This window comes from Anas platyrhynchos, chromosome 5 (assembly GCF_047663525.1).
Source record: "Anas platyrhynchos isolate ZD024472 breed Pekin duck chromosome 5, IASCAAS_PekinDuck_T2T, whole genome shotgun sequence".
Lineage (NCBI taxonomy): Eukaryota > Metazoa > Chordata > Aves > Anseriformes > Anatidae > Anas > Anas platyrhynchos.
The window spans coordinates 35,510,295-35,528,227 of record NC_092591.1 but is presented as its reverse complement, the minus strand read 5'-3'; the positions used below and the strand labels follow the sequence as shown (position 1 = coordinate 35,528,227).

General features: G+C 42.3%; 1 protein-coding gene across 14 annotated transcripts in view; it reads right to left on the bottom strand.

Moving 5' to 3' along the window:
* Positions 1-17,933, bottom strand: part of DPF3 (double PHD fingers 3) — a 182,696-nt gene that overhangs the window by 73,465 nt on the left and 91,298 nt on the right. For all 14 annotated transcript variants that reach the window (XR_011809690.1, XR_011809688.1, XR_011809691.1 and 11 more), the window contains one exon: positions 15,220-15,327. Coding sequence is in view for 10 of the 14 variants with exons in the window: in XM_072038821.1 (XP_071894922.1) it covers positions 15,220-15,327 (108 nt within the window). In the remaining 4 variants the exon portion in view is untranslated. The remainder of the gene's footprint in view (positions 1-15,219; positions 15,328-17,933) is intronic.

The window sequence follows — 17,933 nt, the reverse complement described above, 5'->3', positions numbered from 1 at the left end:
ACTCTGTCTTAGTGCTTAGTTGGGTCTTGAATCTCCTTATAAGCTTTGTGCACAGCTGGGAGATCTCAGTTCTTTGCCTCCAGTAAAAAGTGGGAGAAAGAAATCTCCTACCACAGTTCTGCAGGGGAGCCTGGCTCTTTCAGACCTGGTGCTTAGATCATTGGTGTTAGCCAGGAAAATTAAAAAGTAAATGTAATCACACGTTTATTAAATACGTCAATCACACACCACACTGGGCAGTGCTAACAGAGCAATGCTATCTCTAAATAAAGCTTCTACAAATTAAGCCAAACATGTTCTGCTATGATATCCAGAGGCAAGATTTTTAGGGGAAAACAGTGAAAGCAACCAGGTTGCAACCCACCATGGAAAAAAAAATCAGACCATAGCTCTGGGAATCCAGCACAGGCAGTGAATTCACATCCCTCTTTTCCTCCCAGCCTGGCTCGAAGTACATGAAATCTGAGGATTTCAGGCAAAAGTGGCCCATCTGAGTTCAGTGCTGAATTCAGTTAATTCAGTGCTAGGTTTACAAGCAGACATATCTGAATGGTTTTGATTCTGACGGGCCGCATACCAACAGCAATGAAGACATTGTCATGACCTCCAGTTTCACAGCATGAATCACAGGTGCTGGATGAGCTCGGGCAGTTTGTGCAAAGCTTATGCAGCCCCGGCGCTGTGGTATCAAGCAGGCAAACTCAAGTGAGCTTGCATTTGCTGACATAAGCTGCCATCATGGCTCTTGGATGTCAGTACATACCTTTTTCCAGACAGCCCCATCACAGAATCACACAGAATCTCTAGGTTGGAAGAGACCTCAAGATCATCGAGTCCAACCTCTGACCTAACACTAACAGTGCCCACTAAACCATATCCCTAAGTTCTACATCTAAACGTCTTTTGAAGACTTCCAGGGATGGTGACTCAACCACCTCCCTGGGCAGCCTGTTCCAATGTCTAACAACCCTTTCAGTAAAGAAATTCTTCCTAACATCTAACCTAAAACTCCCCTGGCGCAACTTTAGCCCATTCCCCCTCGTCCTGTCACCAGGCACATGGGAGAACAGGCCAACCCCCATCTCGCTAGAGCCTCCTTTAATATACTTATACAGAGTGATAAGGTCACCCCTGAGCCTCCTTTTCTCTAGGCTGAACAAGCCCAGCTCCTTCAGCCGCTCCTCATAGGACTTGTTCTCCAGGCCCCTCACCAGCTTCGTCGCCCTTCTCTGGACCCGCTCAAGCACCTCGATGTCCTTCTTGTAGCGAGGGGCCCAGAACTGAACACAGTACTCGAGGTGCGGCCTCACCAGAGCCGAGTACAGGGGGACGATCACCTCCCTAGCCCTGCTGGTCACAGTGTTTTTGATACAAGCCAGGATGCCGTTGGCCTTCTTGGCCACCTGAGCACACTGCTGGCTCATATTCAGCCGACTGTCCACCATCACTCCCAGGTCCTTCTCTGCCTGGCAGCTCTCCAGCCATTCCTCTCCCAGCCTGTAGCTCTTCTTGGGGTTATTGCGCCCCAGGTGCAGGACCCGGCACTTGGCCTTGTTAAACTTCATACAGTTGACCTCAGCCCATCGGTGCAGCCTATCCAGATCCTCCTGCAGAGCCTTCATACCCTCAAGCAGATCGACACACGCACCTAGCTTGGTGTCATCTGCAAACTTACTGAGGGTGCACTCAATGCCCTCATCCAGATCATTGATGAAGATGTTAAAGAGGACCGGCCCCAGCACCGAGCCCTGGGGGACGCCACTAGTGACTGGCCTCCAACTGGACTTGGCTCCATTTACCACAACTCTCTGGGCCCGGCTATCCAGCCAGTTTCTAACCCAACGAAGCGTGCGCCAGTCCAAGCCAAGAGCAGCCAGTTTCTTGAGGAGAATGCTGTGGGAAACGGTGTCAAAAGCCTTGCTGAAGTCAAGGTAGACCACATCCACAGCCTTTCCCTCGTCCACCCAGCGCGTCACTTTGTCGTAGAAGGAGATCAGGTTCGTCAAGCAGGATCTGCCTTCCATAAACCCATGCTGACTGGGCCTGATCGCCTGCTTGCCCTTCAAGTGCCGCATGATGACTCCCAAGAGGATCTGCTCCATGAGCTTCCCTGGTACTGAGGTCAAACTGACCGGCCTGTAGTTCCCCGGGTCTGCCCTCCGGCCCTTCTTGTAGATGGGCGTCACGTTTGCTAGCCGCCAGTCAGCTGGGACCTCCCCCGATAGCCAGGACTGCTGATAAATGATGGATAGGGGCTTGGCCAGCTCCTCTGCCAGTTCTCTCAGTACTCTTGGGTGGATCCCATCCGGCCCCTCTGTTGATTGCTTTCTGAATAGAACGGGAGTGAAGAGATGAAGTACATGCCTGAAAACACTAAAGTGGCGTGGAAGAAGGAATTAGGAGGAACAAGGAGGAAAAATAGCAAGATGGAGGGAAGATACTATATTCCTTCCCCTTGCCTATTGCAGCTGTACTATGGCAGGCTTGTTCTGAAAACTGCCACAGTAAACTGAAAAATGGAGGCTCCGGGCCTTGAATTATGCCTTTTCAATATCTCCCTCCTTTCTCCTCTCTGCTAACAGAGAAATGCTGTAAACTTCTAGATCCTAAAAATGTATATTCTGGGCCTTCTCCACACCTTACAAAATATGGCAAAAATAGATGATAATGGGGGAGGTGGAGAGAGAGAGCCATACGAGGGGAAAATAAAGTGAAATAGAGAATAGTTGCTCTTCTCTCCTTTCCCCCTGCTCAGCTTTAATTTCCCTTTGTTCATCTAATGTTGAGCCAAACTAAGCCAAAGGAGCTGCCGTGCTGGGCTACAAGATTGATGGCTGCAGGCAGACTCCACAGTGAAGAGACGGATGACTGGTCATTTCCCCTGATGCACCGAGAAACATCCATCCTTGCAGCCATGCTGAGCCCATTCGTGCTCCTTTTGAAAAGAGAGATAAACAAAGACAGCCGGAGGCACCTGAGTGTCCTTCTCCCTCAGAAGGACACAGTTACACTCCTCTGGGTTCCTTGAGAAGGTCGCTCTGTCCATCCCTGAACATCTGGTTGTGGGATTTGCTAACTCTCTCCCTCCCCCAGCAATCATCCATCTATTAGAGCACAGTGCAGGTCGGAAGAAAACGGTGAGGAGAATGGTGTGACAACCTCATCAATCTACAGCTACATGCTTGGCTATTTAGGTTTTTTTATGCTGTTCCTAAAGCGGGGAGGGGAGGTTGCCACTGGTATGAAAGAGTGAACTGTGGAAATGGCAAAGTGGATTGGAGTGAGTCCTTGTGACTATTAAAATGTTGTACATGTACTAAAGCAGTAGGGAACTAATTATGATTCAGGATTGAAAGGCAAAACAAAAAAGTTGGATGCACTCTGGTTCCATCTGTAGCACTTGCTGAGAGATCAGATGTACTTGGGCATCATCTTTAGCAGACAGAGGCTAATTTTTTTATTGTTATGATGATTTTTCCCATTTAGATATAAAAAGAAAGCTCCCTGGAAGAATATACTGTAAGCATATTTAAAGTGCCATCCCTGGTATAGCAGCTTCAGAGACACAAAGCACTTAATCCTGACTCCTTCCTATTTAGTTAATAGTTTCTTTGTTTGCTGATACTGTCCCGGTCTATAGTATTGCTCTCAGACACAGGCTCCGCATTGCCATTTCTCCTGCCGTGCCGCTATCTCACTTAGGCAATGAGCATTGCATGGCAGACGTACCCATCGTTTACAAAGGCAACATCGCTCTGAAAAGTCCTAGAGCTATGAACTTCACTTTGTCAGAGTAGCACCTATCTGTAACTGTCATTCACAGGCACTGCACCAAGGGTATCGTGAGAAGATAAAAGTCTTCAGCATCTCTTAAAAATACAAAAAAAAAAAAAAAATAGCCACTTGCTTAGTGTTTAAATGTAGTTTCAGTGCACTAACTGAATGTCCCATCTTTGAAAATTTGTCTTTTATTCCCATCATGCCATGCTGTTTGTTTTAGGCCAAGAACAAAAGAATTTTCTCCACAGTGTTGGAGGACATGCATAGGATATTAATCATGACCATATGTGTTTCTAAGACATCCACTCCATACTTCCCGAGGGCAATTACATGCATTCAGAAGTGCATCATGAGTGAAGTTTTCATCCTTTCTCCTACATCAAGAACTACAGCTTTAGCTGATGGAAATTGCTGCTCACCGTAGTCTTTAGGGAACTGCATCCACCTCCAGCAGCTAAGGTACTGGCCCTAAGTCACCTTGTTAGTTTAAGGGGAATCATGCTCCAAGTGCATCCTAAGTGAAATCTCTGGTCTGGAAGAGGTTGCATAGAAAAGCCATATATATCTGTTCTGTACTTTATCCCCCACCAAACATACATTGCATTGACTCTCCTTCCCCCAAGGAGTTTATTATTGGGAATGGACTCCATGGCAAACACCAGCGGTGTCTGAATTCTAAAGCATAAAATATCTGTGGTTTATCAGACAATCAAATACAAAATGCAAGAAATACTGAAATGAATTGAAATCCAGTAAAAACACACTTAATACCTCTCAGATATACGATGGTGATTTACAAAGGGGTAAAATGTTTACATGAGAATGAGAACGACAGACAAAACACCAACCAGGAAAGATGGTGGAAGGTACAAGGATGGGGGAGAGGAAGCCATCACACTCTTTATTCTACTCTCAGCAAATCTGTAAAGCTTGGCTTGTAAGATTTCATAGTGGACTTTATATTAACATTTATTGCTCTTTTCTTTATATATGCACCAGAAAAATATCACCTGCTATAAATTTTATAATATTTCAGACTACAAAACAATTTAATTTTCTATGTGTCAGAAGAACAATAAAATTAAATAAAAGTTTTTTAACAATATTATTTTGAATGCAATGACATTCCATAACCTCTGCTATTTTTTGTTAATATTTTCTTGTATAAAATGGTACACAGGTTCTCCTAAATGGTTAATCTAGTAGCCTGGTGAATTTACGGGGCTCTGTCTTGCAAGATGCTCAGGACCAAACCTGCAAGTCTGGTCCAACCAAGTCCTTTACACGTGGATTTAATTTTAAGCATGTGCCAATTCCCATTAATTACAAAAAGATCACTCATGTTCTTAAAGCCCAAGCTCAGGTGCTTTCCTTGTCCGGGGATAGACAGCTTGGCATCTTAGAAGACTAAGCCGTGGGGACTTGATCCTATAAACTCTTGTTCATGTGATTACCAAAGAACTACAAGGATTACTTACACAAACATACAAAATAGAAGCATTGCATTAGAGAAAATATACCTATTTCCTAGGATCCTGTGTCCAGCACTTGCATCTAAACTATTCTTGTGCTTTACAAAAACACTTTTGCCAATACAGCTTACTCTTTTTAAGGAATTGGTACTGCTTACACCAAGAAAAGTGCCAGGAGGCTTGCTGCCAAAGCTGCTTAGGCTCAGCTCTAGTTGCAAAACTTCTACGGGGCTGCTTCTCAGCTGCCCTCCCCCTTTTCTGGAGAGCAGACAATTTGTGCCTTGGGGAAAACAAAACCTCCAGGTTCCAGTTGTTCCCCCATACACCAACCCCTGGCACTTCCCCAGGAGTTCCCTTACCTCTTCCTCCTAACAAGCCTTAGGGGGACTGCTTTGACAACCCACTCCTTGGCCCCCCAAGGCCCGCTCGGGGAGCACTGATGCAGTCTCTCAAAGCCACCTTTCCTTGAAGAGGAGAATCCCATCCTCAGCCCACCTTTCAATGTTAAAAGCTGTTGATTTCAGCAATAAATAGTTCTAATGGTTACATACAGGCATCAATGTTAACTTCATAGAAAGGGGATATATTTCACATCACTTTACCTCTCCAGTAGGAATAATGTCTCCTAGAGACATTGCATTCACAGTCAGGCCTTGGCAACTTAGGAGGCACATGTTGAAAAACCTCTTCTCAAAGATGCTTCCTAGCAGCCAGACATAGGTAAAGACAGAGAGTGAAGAACAGGGAAAGAACAAAACAATGGACTGGATAACACAGAAAGGGTGATAAGACCACAAGAAAGTAACCATGCAAGCAGCCTCAGGTATTTCAAGCCAACACCATCTCAGCTGCCTGAGCCCTCCAAACTTTCCTCATATCTTGCAGATCAAGTCCCAAGAGATGACCTACAGACACATTGCAGAGGCTCTGACTAGTCCATTGGCACAGCTCGTTCCTTTGATTTAGTGGCCTACTACAGTGATACAGTTGCCCCAGATCATTTTCAAAATGGCCTGGCTTCAAAGTTACCATAACTCTGTTTTCACATGTACATTAAATACAGCTGAGACTACATGCCAGTGGAAAAGTCACCTCCAGGTGGCTGCATGGCTTCTGAAATTACAACAGCCTGGCATGGGGGGGTCACTGTACATGCAGTCTACATCCTCATTCTCAGGGACAAGACCTGGAGAGCTCAGAAAGAGAAGAAATTAACAGTTTCCAAAACTGCTTTATCTTGTTTAGTTGTTACTTCTGCTTTAGTTTGACCACTAGAGCCAGAGGGGTTTGGCTTCAATAGGCTTTTGATCAAAATCCAGAGAGATTCCAAAGCACAGTGGCTTTTGCAAGCAGCTTTCTCCCAATTATGCAAACTGGCTCAGCCACACAAGAACCAAGAGTAAACCCAGGTGATTCATATGAGCAATCTTAGCTAACCAACACAGTTCTCATGGTAAAACTGTGCGTATAAAATACTTGTAGTGACCTGTTCCAGATCCCACAAATGAAAGAGAAACTATTTACACAAAGTTAATCCTGTAAATTCTAGTAGCATGACGGGAGTGAAGCAGCAGAAGCAATGTTTTTGTTTTCTTGACTAGACTATTTATAGAAAATTATTTGCTTTTCTAGAAAGGAGTGTGTTTTATTTCCATACCTGTGAAATCATGTAATCCCATCTGGGAGAAAATACACGTTTACTTTTATCCTTGAGCTGACTGAACTGAATTAGTCTAAGAATTTGCACCTTAGCAGACGTAACAATACCCAGTGCCGGTATGTGAAGTAAAGGAGGAGTTAGAAGTTACCACAGCCCTGTCGGCCACAGCAGTTACACAGGGAATATGTAAGGCCAGATTGTCAGGGGCCAAAATGAAACAAGAAGAGTTAGTTGCACTGTGCAAAACTTCAGATATCTTTCTAAAGTTTACACTGCTCAGCTAGCCTTATGAAATCTGACCCAACAACTCACCTATGTTGAGTCTCTCTATTTGGATAAATGGGTGTGTAATAAATTACTTGTTGTCTTGGGCACCATGGGGCAGATAAGTCCAGGTTTTGCACCAGAGTTGATATACTTTCATACCACTTTTGCAAGGCTACATGATGATGGCCAAAATGTTTAAACTAGCACTTTAAAGTCTTGGCAAGTGTCAGGCTTTATTCAGACATTCCGTTTTATTTAAAGATACTCCCCTACTCCTCCCAGGCTCTCTAAAAAGATTTATTAACTAACCGTTAGGCACTTCTCTGAGATAGACAAAGTGAGTAAGTGTTTTAGCACCTCCATTTTACAGACTGAGAAGCAGAGAGAAAAAGAAATATTCCATTGGCCTTGTGCTGTGTAGTCTTGTATGGCACACAGACAATATAATTATGTGATAGTGTGGCAGAACATTAAATGCAGAGGTTGGCATCTCTACTGTAGACTGGTAATGGGACAAAGATATTTCACTGCAGGACTTCCACATTGTGATTCAGTGCCAGTGAGTACATGCAGAAAGGAACAGGTTGTCTGGTTTTCTTAGTGTCACATGAGAAAAGGAAAGCAAACTTTATCTGACCAGAGATTCTGACTGCAGAAAGTCCCCACTGTAGGAAGAATTTAAGGGTGGTGAATGAATAGAGTCTGGTTATATATGTGTGTAAAAGGAAGAAACAGATTCAGAAGAAGATCCCACACTTACATTTTTTTTCTTGGTAAGAGAAAGTTACTTTTTCTAACCTGAGTCATAGCTCGATGTGTAAAGGCCGCAGAGCAGCAGCACTTTCCTGTGCTGCCATGTCCTGCTGTGAACAATCTGAAGGCAAGATTAGTGGAGAATTGGAGCCCACTGTTTTGATTCGGTAGCATTGATGGACTCATCTGTAAGCTGCAGGCTTATCTGATGAATAAACACCTACTTAAATTTAGGACAATACTTAGGTACTTTACTGGATAAGAAGCCAAAAAAAAAAAAAAAAAAAGCCCAGCAGAAATCAGTATTTACTTTGGTATAAATAAAAGCTAGAGATGGTTAAAATAAGAATTTTTCTCCCAATTTTCATGACAAGTTCCCAATTTGCTAAAGAAATTATAGGGAAAAAAAAAAAAAAGTTGGAGTGTTTAGGGATTCCTAAAGCCATGATAAATGTTCCCTTTCTCTTAAATAGTGAAATTTCTTATCTAACCCTAATTTAAAAATAACATCAATAAACCACCTTTCCAGAATCTCCACTCCAAGATTTGGATTCACAATGTAAAGCTTTGGTTTGTTCCAAAGTGATACAGACGCGTGACATATATAGGTACATGTTACACCAGCCTCAGGATTCAGCACTGCCGTTGTGCAGATGTGCACTGTAACACATCAATTGAGAACTGAACTTTATCCACCATCCCTGCTACAAAATGGTAAGTACTTTTTGTTTTCTTCTACATGAGGTACAAAAAATAAAGACTGATGGGAGTAGATGAAAATGAGATCTGCTCCATTTGTACCAAAATACATGTGGGAATTGCTCTGTAAAATTCTTTTACATGGGTTATGCAGCTTCTTCAAATATGAAGGTCATCATTGTCCACACTTTGTAAGGTTATTTGATATTTCACCTTATATTTGCCTAACACGTGACCTAAATACAGCACACAACTGTTGCTTTGGCACCACCTACCAAAAATACAATCCCGTTTCTAAAAAATGAAGAGTTAAAAATAGCCTATTCCTGCTACAGAAGAATGTTTCTTAAACGTTGACTCATGCAGTAGGCTCAGTCCTTCTCCTCCCCTAATTTTACACCTACAGAGCTCCATTCATTTCTGCAGAGGTAACTCCTGACTTACTTCAGCTACGTGAACCGGAGTCAGGCCCTGCCCTTGCAAAAAAAAAAAAAAAAAAAAAAAAAAAGCACACTATTCAATGCTCCCTCTGCTGGCCTTGAAGCACCATCTGCATGTGCAGATGCCTGAATACAGAAGCAGTTATAGGCAGAGCCCATTTCCAGTCCTCCCACAACTAAACATCTAGCAGGTGGAGTCAGGAATAACTATGTGAGAAGGAAAAAGAAAATCCTAAATAAACTAAATTTTAAAGTACTATAGAATATATTATAAAAGATGGGCAGTGCTATTTTAAAACCCAAAGTACTTAAGAAAGCAGAAGTATTTGAATAAAAAACAGATTTTCAAAAACATTTTAATTCCAAGACTTTGGCAGGAAGACAGCAAAGGACACACAAGCTGGTATCAGCAATGAAACTGTCTTACACGAGGAATCTAGACCAAGTCATCAGACAATAGAAGTTCCTCCTATCTGCTGGCTGTTCATGTCACATCTGCCCCAAATTTAGGTTTCATCACAGCAAATGCTTATAAAAGCCATGGAAAATAAAAAATAATAATAATTAAAAATAATGATTCAGTTCTTCACAGAAATATCTTTGGTTATTCAGATATGCTGAAGCCTGTGCAAAGCCTGAACAACTGATATATTGCTATTATAGACCCTTCAGGAATATCTTATCCAATTCATCTAAACTTTACAGAAGTACTCTTGTTTGGCACCAGAGTTATCCTGCTGGTTTTGATCCTAAAACAGTCTTCTTAGATATCAAAGAGGTACCATTGGCACAGGTTCCTGTGACGATAGGAACCAATTTTTCCCTTAATCACAGAGAAGTTTAAATATATGTTAAACAGTAGAGCAAAATTTTTTGTTAAGAAAAAAAAAATGTGTATTTCCATACAGAGCACATAGAGAAACAACACTGCTGTCTTGTAGTACTGAACAAGAAACAACATGTGATTTTGTACAAAATGGCTGAAATCAAAAGTGAAACTAGACAATATTAATAGGCCTGTTTGACAAAAATGCTAAAAAGAAATTCTCGTGAAATTAGTGTTTTGAATTATTTTTAGGGTCTAATATCTTTGAGTGACAATAGACATATCAGCCAGGGAAAGAAAAAATAATATGGAACTCGGGAGAACTGAGTTCTTTGTGTTCTTGGGTTCAATTTCCAGCTCTACCACAAGTCTCTGATCAGATCTTCATACAGGTAATTTACTTTGTCACTGGTTTATCTGTTTTGGAACAGGAGGAATTCCTTTATATATTTTATATATTTGGGCTGTAATATATGCTACAACACAAGACTATAGCAGATAGTAGAAGGAGACTTCACAATGATCACAATGATCCCCGGGATAGTGGTCTAACTTGAGTCTCTAGATGCTATCATATAAGTGATACTAATGCTAATTCTGTCCTTTGCTTTTTAATTTCATCTTAAGTTTATCTTGGTGAAGTGCCCCATCTTAAAGAACACTGATTTCCATGGATATGCTGAACATCATCCACAAGAGCTGGGGGCACTCAGCACTTCCCAGGATAAACACCGCACTTTGTGCAATCAGACACAGTCTCTACAAGGTAAGTCAAGATGCTTTGGAGAGATAATAGCTTATCTGTAAGGACTCCATTCATTTGTTCACAATCACAATCACAGTGGTCTGTTCCATATGTCAGATTACAGACAGATCAGGCACTGTTTAAGGGCCATCTAAAAATCTGATATTGGCACTTGCCTTGAACAATACTACCATGGTCCATCACAGCAAATGAAAAATAATACTTTTGTTTATTTTTACCGCTTCAAAGCTGGTAACAAAACAAAACAAAAGCCATTTCTGTAGTCAGCTGAACACTAGACTGCCCAGAGATAAGTAACAGAACAAACTCTAGCACAGCTCATTCTCACCAGAGTGGCAGCACACACAAACTGTACTCCACACCCACAAAATGGGTGGGAAGGCCGCCAGCTCTGAGACCTCGCTGTTGCCTTTCAGTTCAAAATCAAAGGACAGCAGTGAACTGAGACAAGAACTTTCCAGTCATATTCTTCACACTTACATAGCACGTGAAATACTTGAAAGCTCTGTGTGTATTTTATGTACGTATCTATATTTAGCCATCTTGTAAATTTGAAGTGGGACACTACCAATTTAAATTCCACCAGAGTTTTTGGCCATAGACATCCTATCTGTTCTCATCCACATAGTTGCAAAGCTTCTGTAATACCTGATTGTCAGCAGGGTTTACTGTAGGTAATACCACTTTCACAATATTGATGTCTGACCCAACGCAGAAACATGCTATCACCCAGTACCACAAAACCACCAAGCATATTGCACAGGGAGCAATTAAGATTTCCAAGGTACTTGTGTGTAATCAGGATGTAATCTCTCTTCCATTTCTAACCCTCATCTTTCCAGCTGCTCTGATATTACTGAAGACCAAAACCTTACTGCTTGCCTTTGTGGCACCTGCAATTCAAGGTGCTGGTAGGAGAGTTGGGGAAAATTTTCCTTCTCACTTTCCTGTAGAATAAAAAGCTCCGCAGTCCAGCCCAACTCTCTCTCACACCCATGCCCAGACTCACAGACCTCCCATGCACGGGAGCTCTGCTCTGCTCTTCCTCTTACTGGTTAGAAGGAAAACAGCCAGATAAGGAGTGAGTGTGGAAACATGACCGGCTTCCAGTCCTTCCATTGTTCCACAGTGAGACCCCATGCAAATACCACTGCCCAGTTTTGCAGGGAGGCAGGCTTGCCCATACTTAGTTGAACAGAACAAGGCAGAAGTCCAGTTTCATGAATATCACGGAAGTATCAACACCTGATAACTTTAACAATCTACCTAGAAAATCATAGTATGACCAAGATATCAATATATTGCCCACAACTGGGAATTTGCTTCAGATCTATACCACTGTTCATAGGAGTCTTGGCTGCTACACTACAATGATTCATGTAACAGATCATATCCATTACACTGATGAAAACTTGGCTGCTCTTGAGGCATAATGTTTAGTTGTGATGATATGAATGTACCACTGAAAGATGAAGACCAGTCCATGTGAAATTAAATGTCAGGAATACTTAGTGTAATTCCTAAAGGTCTGGTAATAATATTGACTGAATTGTCTGAGGCAGTTATCATAAGTAAGCTTGGGTGATACTTTATTTCTACCTCATATCTATTGGAATGGGATGGAGGATGCTTAGAAATAGTGCTAACATGAAAACTGCTAGACCCTTGATCAAAAAACTTTACTAGGGCAATCCATGCACTTAACTCGGAGTACAGGGGCAGAGGAAAATGGACGTCTAAAGGCTGCATCAGCAACCTCCATTCCACTGTTCTGATCTTTACAACTTTAGCTGTAACTATGCTTAAAATGGAACACTTCACAAATAAGAGCAACAGACCAAGACAGTAAAAGCAGCATGTTCTATTAAGAAGCAGGCAGCAACTGACCCCAAGAAAAATATTATAGCGCACTTGCATCTTACAAAAAAAATGATTCTGTCTTGGAACACAATCTCTTGGAAACAGAAAATGTTGAGATATTTTCTTCATTAACTTTTGGTATTACCAAATATGAAACTCTCAGGCACTGAGCTGCACCACATACTACCTACAGCTGCAAGGTACCAACACTGCAAAAGTGGGTTACAGCTATGAATGCTGTATTATTGCTAAATGATTTACTACACCCTTAAGTTGCTAGCAAGACAATAGTTTGATTCTGCTTACTGACCAGCTGCTGACTAGCTGTAACTTACATAGCCCTAGGATTTTTGTTTTGCTATCCCCAAAATGATGTAGAAGTCTTGAACTTCTGGATACAACTTATCTGTATAATAAGCCACTCCAGAAGCCCAAGCAAGCATTGAAACCCTCTTGTATTGATCCCACTAACTGCTGGATTGGAAAAATCTTGGAGCTAAGATCCCCTTCTGTGCTGTTGCAGTGGCAGTTTTACTAAAAGTACTTCTAAGAAATTAGCAAAAGTAAAACACAATAAAAATAAGGTTTAACCCTAATTTGATGTTATAGAATTGTACTGCTTGCATATATTGTATAACATATACCCAACTCAACAGACTCCTATATAAAAATCAGCTACTCTCATATTAAGCCAGTACAAGCATGGCAGACAGTAGCTAGCTGTTGAGAACAGCTCGAAGCCCTGAGTCCAAGACCTAGGCATAATGAAACTATTATATATTTAAATTAGAATTTTGCCAAGTGTATTTTATATGTTCTATGGTTGTCATCTCTGTACTTCTCAAGGGATCTTAAACTGCCGTATCTGTGCCCCACACAGACACCTAATGTTTAACTGCAGAACAAGGAAGACAGCATGAGGTAGATTCCTAGGTTCAGCACGAGGCTTTCCCATAGCATTTTTCACCAAAAATGAACAGTATTTCTACTGTCCATGTTGCAAATAACCTAAACTATCATTTTCTAAAATCATCAAAAGCTACCTTTAAATGAAATTCCAATGTTTTCCGTGGCTTTTGTACTTTTAAATCCAAGACGGGAAAAATCCCATTTTTTGCTAGTGAGTCTATTCCAGATATGCACAGATGGAGTGAAATTATTTCGTGGTGTAACTGATAAGGAAAGTTAATCACTAGATAGAAATTGGTTGGAAAATAGATTTAAATGGCAGAGCAATATAACTTGCCTTATTTGGCTGCCACTGGCAATGCAACAAAAGTAGCACTCCTGAGATGCAGAAGAGATGTTTATAGCAGGGAAAACAACACAGAGACAGACATGCTGAGGTCTCTTTATCTGATAACTTTGTGGTAATTGCCTTTCATGCCCTGTGGCATGTAGGATGCACTAATTTGGCATTCAGTGAGTACAGCAAAGAAGCATAATGCAAACAAAGAAGCATCAAACTCAACATTACTGCTTTACCTTACTAAACAACCAAGGCACAACAGTTTTTGGAACATCAAAAAGTCTGAGGTAGAGATTTCTATGAGCTAACACCATCCTCTTCCTCGAGTCCAGTCTCACTGACATCAGAGTAAACTGACCGATTTTAACAGTTCTTTCTGACTGACTCAGCCACGAGGTCTGGTTCTATCTGCTGCCTGAGACTTTGTCCTTGGTCTGCACCCCAAATCAGTGGTTACAGGCATCTCTTCATCTTGTACAATAGCCTGTTGACATCTGCTGTCTTGAAGATAGGGAGCTTTCAAAAACCTGTTTCTACCAAAATCAATGAGAATTTTGCCTCTGATTTTACATCAGTATTGCTGAGTATAGCTCAGTTCCCAGACATCTCGTTCCGTCAAACAGGTTTATTTTTGTTTTTTAAAATATCCTTAATTTACATTTTGGGGTTTTCTTCTGTACTTTTTATACTAGCAGTGTCTTGCCTCTTAAAAATCACATACAGCTGTGTGTGCTCCCTCTTTCTCATAATAGCTGACCACAAAGACAGCAAACCTTATTACTAACTGCAGGGAAGAATGCACAGCACTACACTCTACCTGACAGCTGCAGCTCCTCCACATCTGCTTCACAATCACTCGCTCAGCATCCAGATTCATCACTTCACATAGCTTAATTGTGGGGGAAGATTACCAAGGACAACAACACTGAAAGAAGAGTGGACTAGGATACACATATAGGCATACACACACATATGTGTGTGGCATATCCTCACCAATTTTTAGTATTTGGTGTTCATAATCTGATCACACCTCTGGTCCCTTTACGAAAAATCTTATCAGTGTACTATTCTCTACACACAGCAGTCTTCACAACGACTAGGCAGCAGATGCCAGGGTGAGATTATGTATTAATAACAGACTGAGGCAGTAATTAGTAATAAATCCTTTACATCCTTATAAATTTGTTTGTAGATGCCGGGATTCACCCCTGCAGAAGGTAAATTCAGCTCCCATTTCATCCAATACAAGCCGTGCACATTTCTGCAAGGGGTGAGCTAAGTACAGAGAGCTTGGTGGTTACTGTTACAGCAAACTGAGATAAGATGCAACAGATGCAAGGAGAAATGGATAGACAGGGGCAAAGATGGAGTCCAAGGTCTAAATGCCAGGCCTGCATGTATGCCAGCTGCTCTGCAGCACAGGAGAGAGAGACAAACAAATACGTACCAGGTTTAATTTCCAGCAGCTTCAGCCTGGAATCCTCGGGGGGATGCAAACGCCTCTTTTTGCGCCAGCAACGTGCCGGGTACGTGTACAGCTGACCTGGGGCCAGGCCTGAAGATTAGAGGCAAAAAATAAAATATAATCACATTTCAGTTTGTAAACCACAAGCACTGTCTCTAGCGTCTTTGCTCTTGTCCTTTCAGCATCTCCTTGTCAGAAGGTTCAATCCTGCAAATTGTGAGGCAGAACTATGCACTCCAGGCATTCAGTGCTCTGGAGGCTCCTAAGTACCTCTTGGGATCAGGCCTACAGAGAATCTAGGTCTCACTCATACACTTCACTCAGCTCACTGAAACCAGAGCTGCACATAAATAATTTGTGATTTCTTCAGGGTAAATAGAATTTCAGACTCTCCTGGGTCACAGGGGCGATGCCTCCTCCACAGGCAGTGAAAGCCCCCTGGGAGAGAAGAGATGAAGTTCCGACACACAAATCATAAGGCCCTGATATGCAGACCTGCTCACAAAATTTGTCTTCTGAGTGGAAGCAAACAAAGATCCATGAGGTTTGGTTATTGGGACACTGCATTTTTGCCTAAATTCTGGATTTTTGCTTAAAGACAGATTCTTCATTCTGGTTATTACCTTCCTCATGCCCACATCCTGAATGAGGGAGGAGATACGGCAGTAATGTTTATATTGCTGCATGCTCCATTGATTCACATTTGGTGTTGCTGGCTTCTGAGCTGCCCTGGCTCTCCTGGCAGCCCCCCTTAGCCAATGCTCAAGCTATGCTTTGTTCTCTAGTACTGCAAACGCAGCAGGGCATCATGAATGCATTACTACTAGGGGCACAGAAGCACACTGCCAAGTGCTTCTAAGTATCCTCAACTGCCCCAGCTATTCTTGATACCCAGAAAGACCCAGAATTGTTGGAAGAATGTCATTGTCTTCCTCTGCTTCCCTGCCCTCTCTGTCCACCGCTTCTGCTTTGACTCTTCTATCCTTCTGCTGCCGCTATTAGTCTTGAAGAGGGTACAGAGCATCGGTAAAGCTCCAGACTCAATACCCTCAGAAAACAGGTAAGACGACATAAGAGAGAGGACAGGAGTAGCATTACCATATCTGAAATAGCACCAACAGTGAACAGCTGGACATCATTAAGGCAGTGTGAGTAAAGCAGAACAGCTTGAGGACAGCAGGATGGCCCAAGTGCTCTCTGGCGTCCTTTCTGAAACAGCCAGGAGAGCACAGCAGCTCGAGTACAAAACTGGTTCACTGAACCAGACAAGAATAATAATAATAATAATAAAAACAATATCCAGTTACTAGGCAAAAAAAAAGAGGACACAACAAAATTATTCACCTCAAGGGAATGGGCTGATCAAATTCTGTACGCTCATGGTTTGAAATAGTTCTGCTGTTGGGAATGCCAGTGCAGACCCCAGCACTTTCCACCTGCTTCCAGGTCTTGGTGCATAAACGGAGGAACTACAACGTCCTAGCTAGGTATGGCTGAGTGATGGAGTATTCACAGAGGTCCTGGCTGTTCTGGGGCACAAAGCACTATTGGCCTGGGGCTTTTCACACCCTTCTTTCATTGCTGCACAGCTTGCTGGGCATTATGCCCACAACAAGAAGGATATATTTTAGAAAGGGGCACATGTGACTGGTTTATGAATAAAATACGAATAACCAGTACTTCTACAGTTCTTGACACACTTCTTCATGACACTTTGCAAACATTAACCACTGCAAACAATTGCTATTATAATGGGGTAGATTTTGCCTGGCTCTGGTGTGAGTCATTAAAGAGGTGGAGCCAAGAAGCCTCACCCTTCAACAGTAGGTCCTGTGCAAGACCTTGCTCACAACATTCAAATGAGGGGTTGCTAGATGAAAGAAATAGGACAGAGGATCAGACTCCCATTGAACAGGCCTCCATAGAGGAGTCATTTGCATAAAATGGGCACCACAGCTTTGAATGTTTGTCCCAGACAAAGAGAAGCAAAGATCCATTGTGGTTTTGGCGGAGTATCTGTTAATGTGGGTTCAATTATTGAGAATTCACATAAGAATTAGCAATTCTGGATTCTGCCAGGACAGTGAAAGCCAACCACAGCTGCTGAGAGGCCAACAAGAAACAGAGCAGGTATCTTTGAAGAAATAGAGGTGGGAAAGGCTCTTCCCTAGAGGGAATATAGCCCATGCAGGTGGCAGATAGGCTCTTAAGTTCCTCCAACACCTATGTCTAAACTGCTTGAGGCAAGCTCTCTATTCCTATTCACAATACCCTTGCTCGTTGATATGAAGCTATCCCGTGAACTTGAGACAGATATTGAACCTCCACTTGATCCAAACCCATTGAATACTATCTTCAGTCCTCTATCCTGGCCCCCATCTGTCACTGTGCTGGCTCACACGAACTGTGCATCTTTGATTGTTTACACAGAAGAGAAGCAATGAGAAAAGGCTCTGTTCTGGACGCTTTCAATCTAACCCCCACACAGTTGGTGCATGTGGAAATAACACATATACAGGTCTTACTGTCTTCAGCCCTGGCTGAGCTGTCTCTCCCTCTGGTGCCTTATAGGGCAACCAGAGAAGGTTCCAACCATTTGCTTACAGAGGAAATAGCAGAACCTGCAGTGAGTTATGTTGTTTATCTCATTAGTGTAGGAGAGTCATAACTCAAAGCTCCTGTGAAAGGCTGGGGGA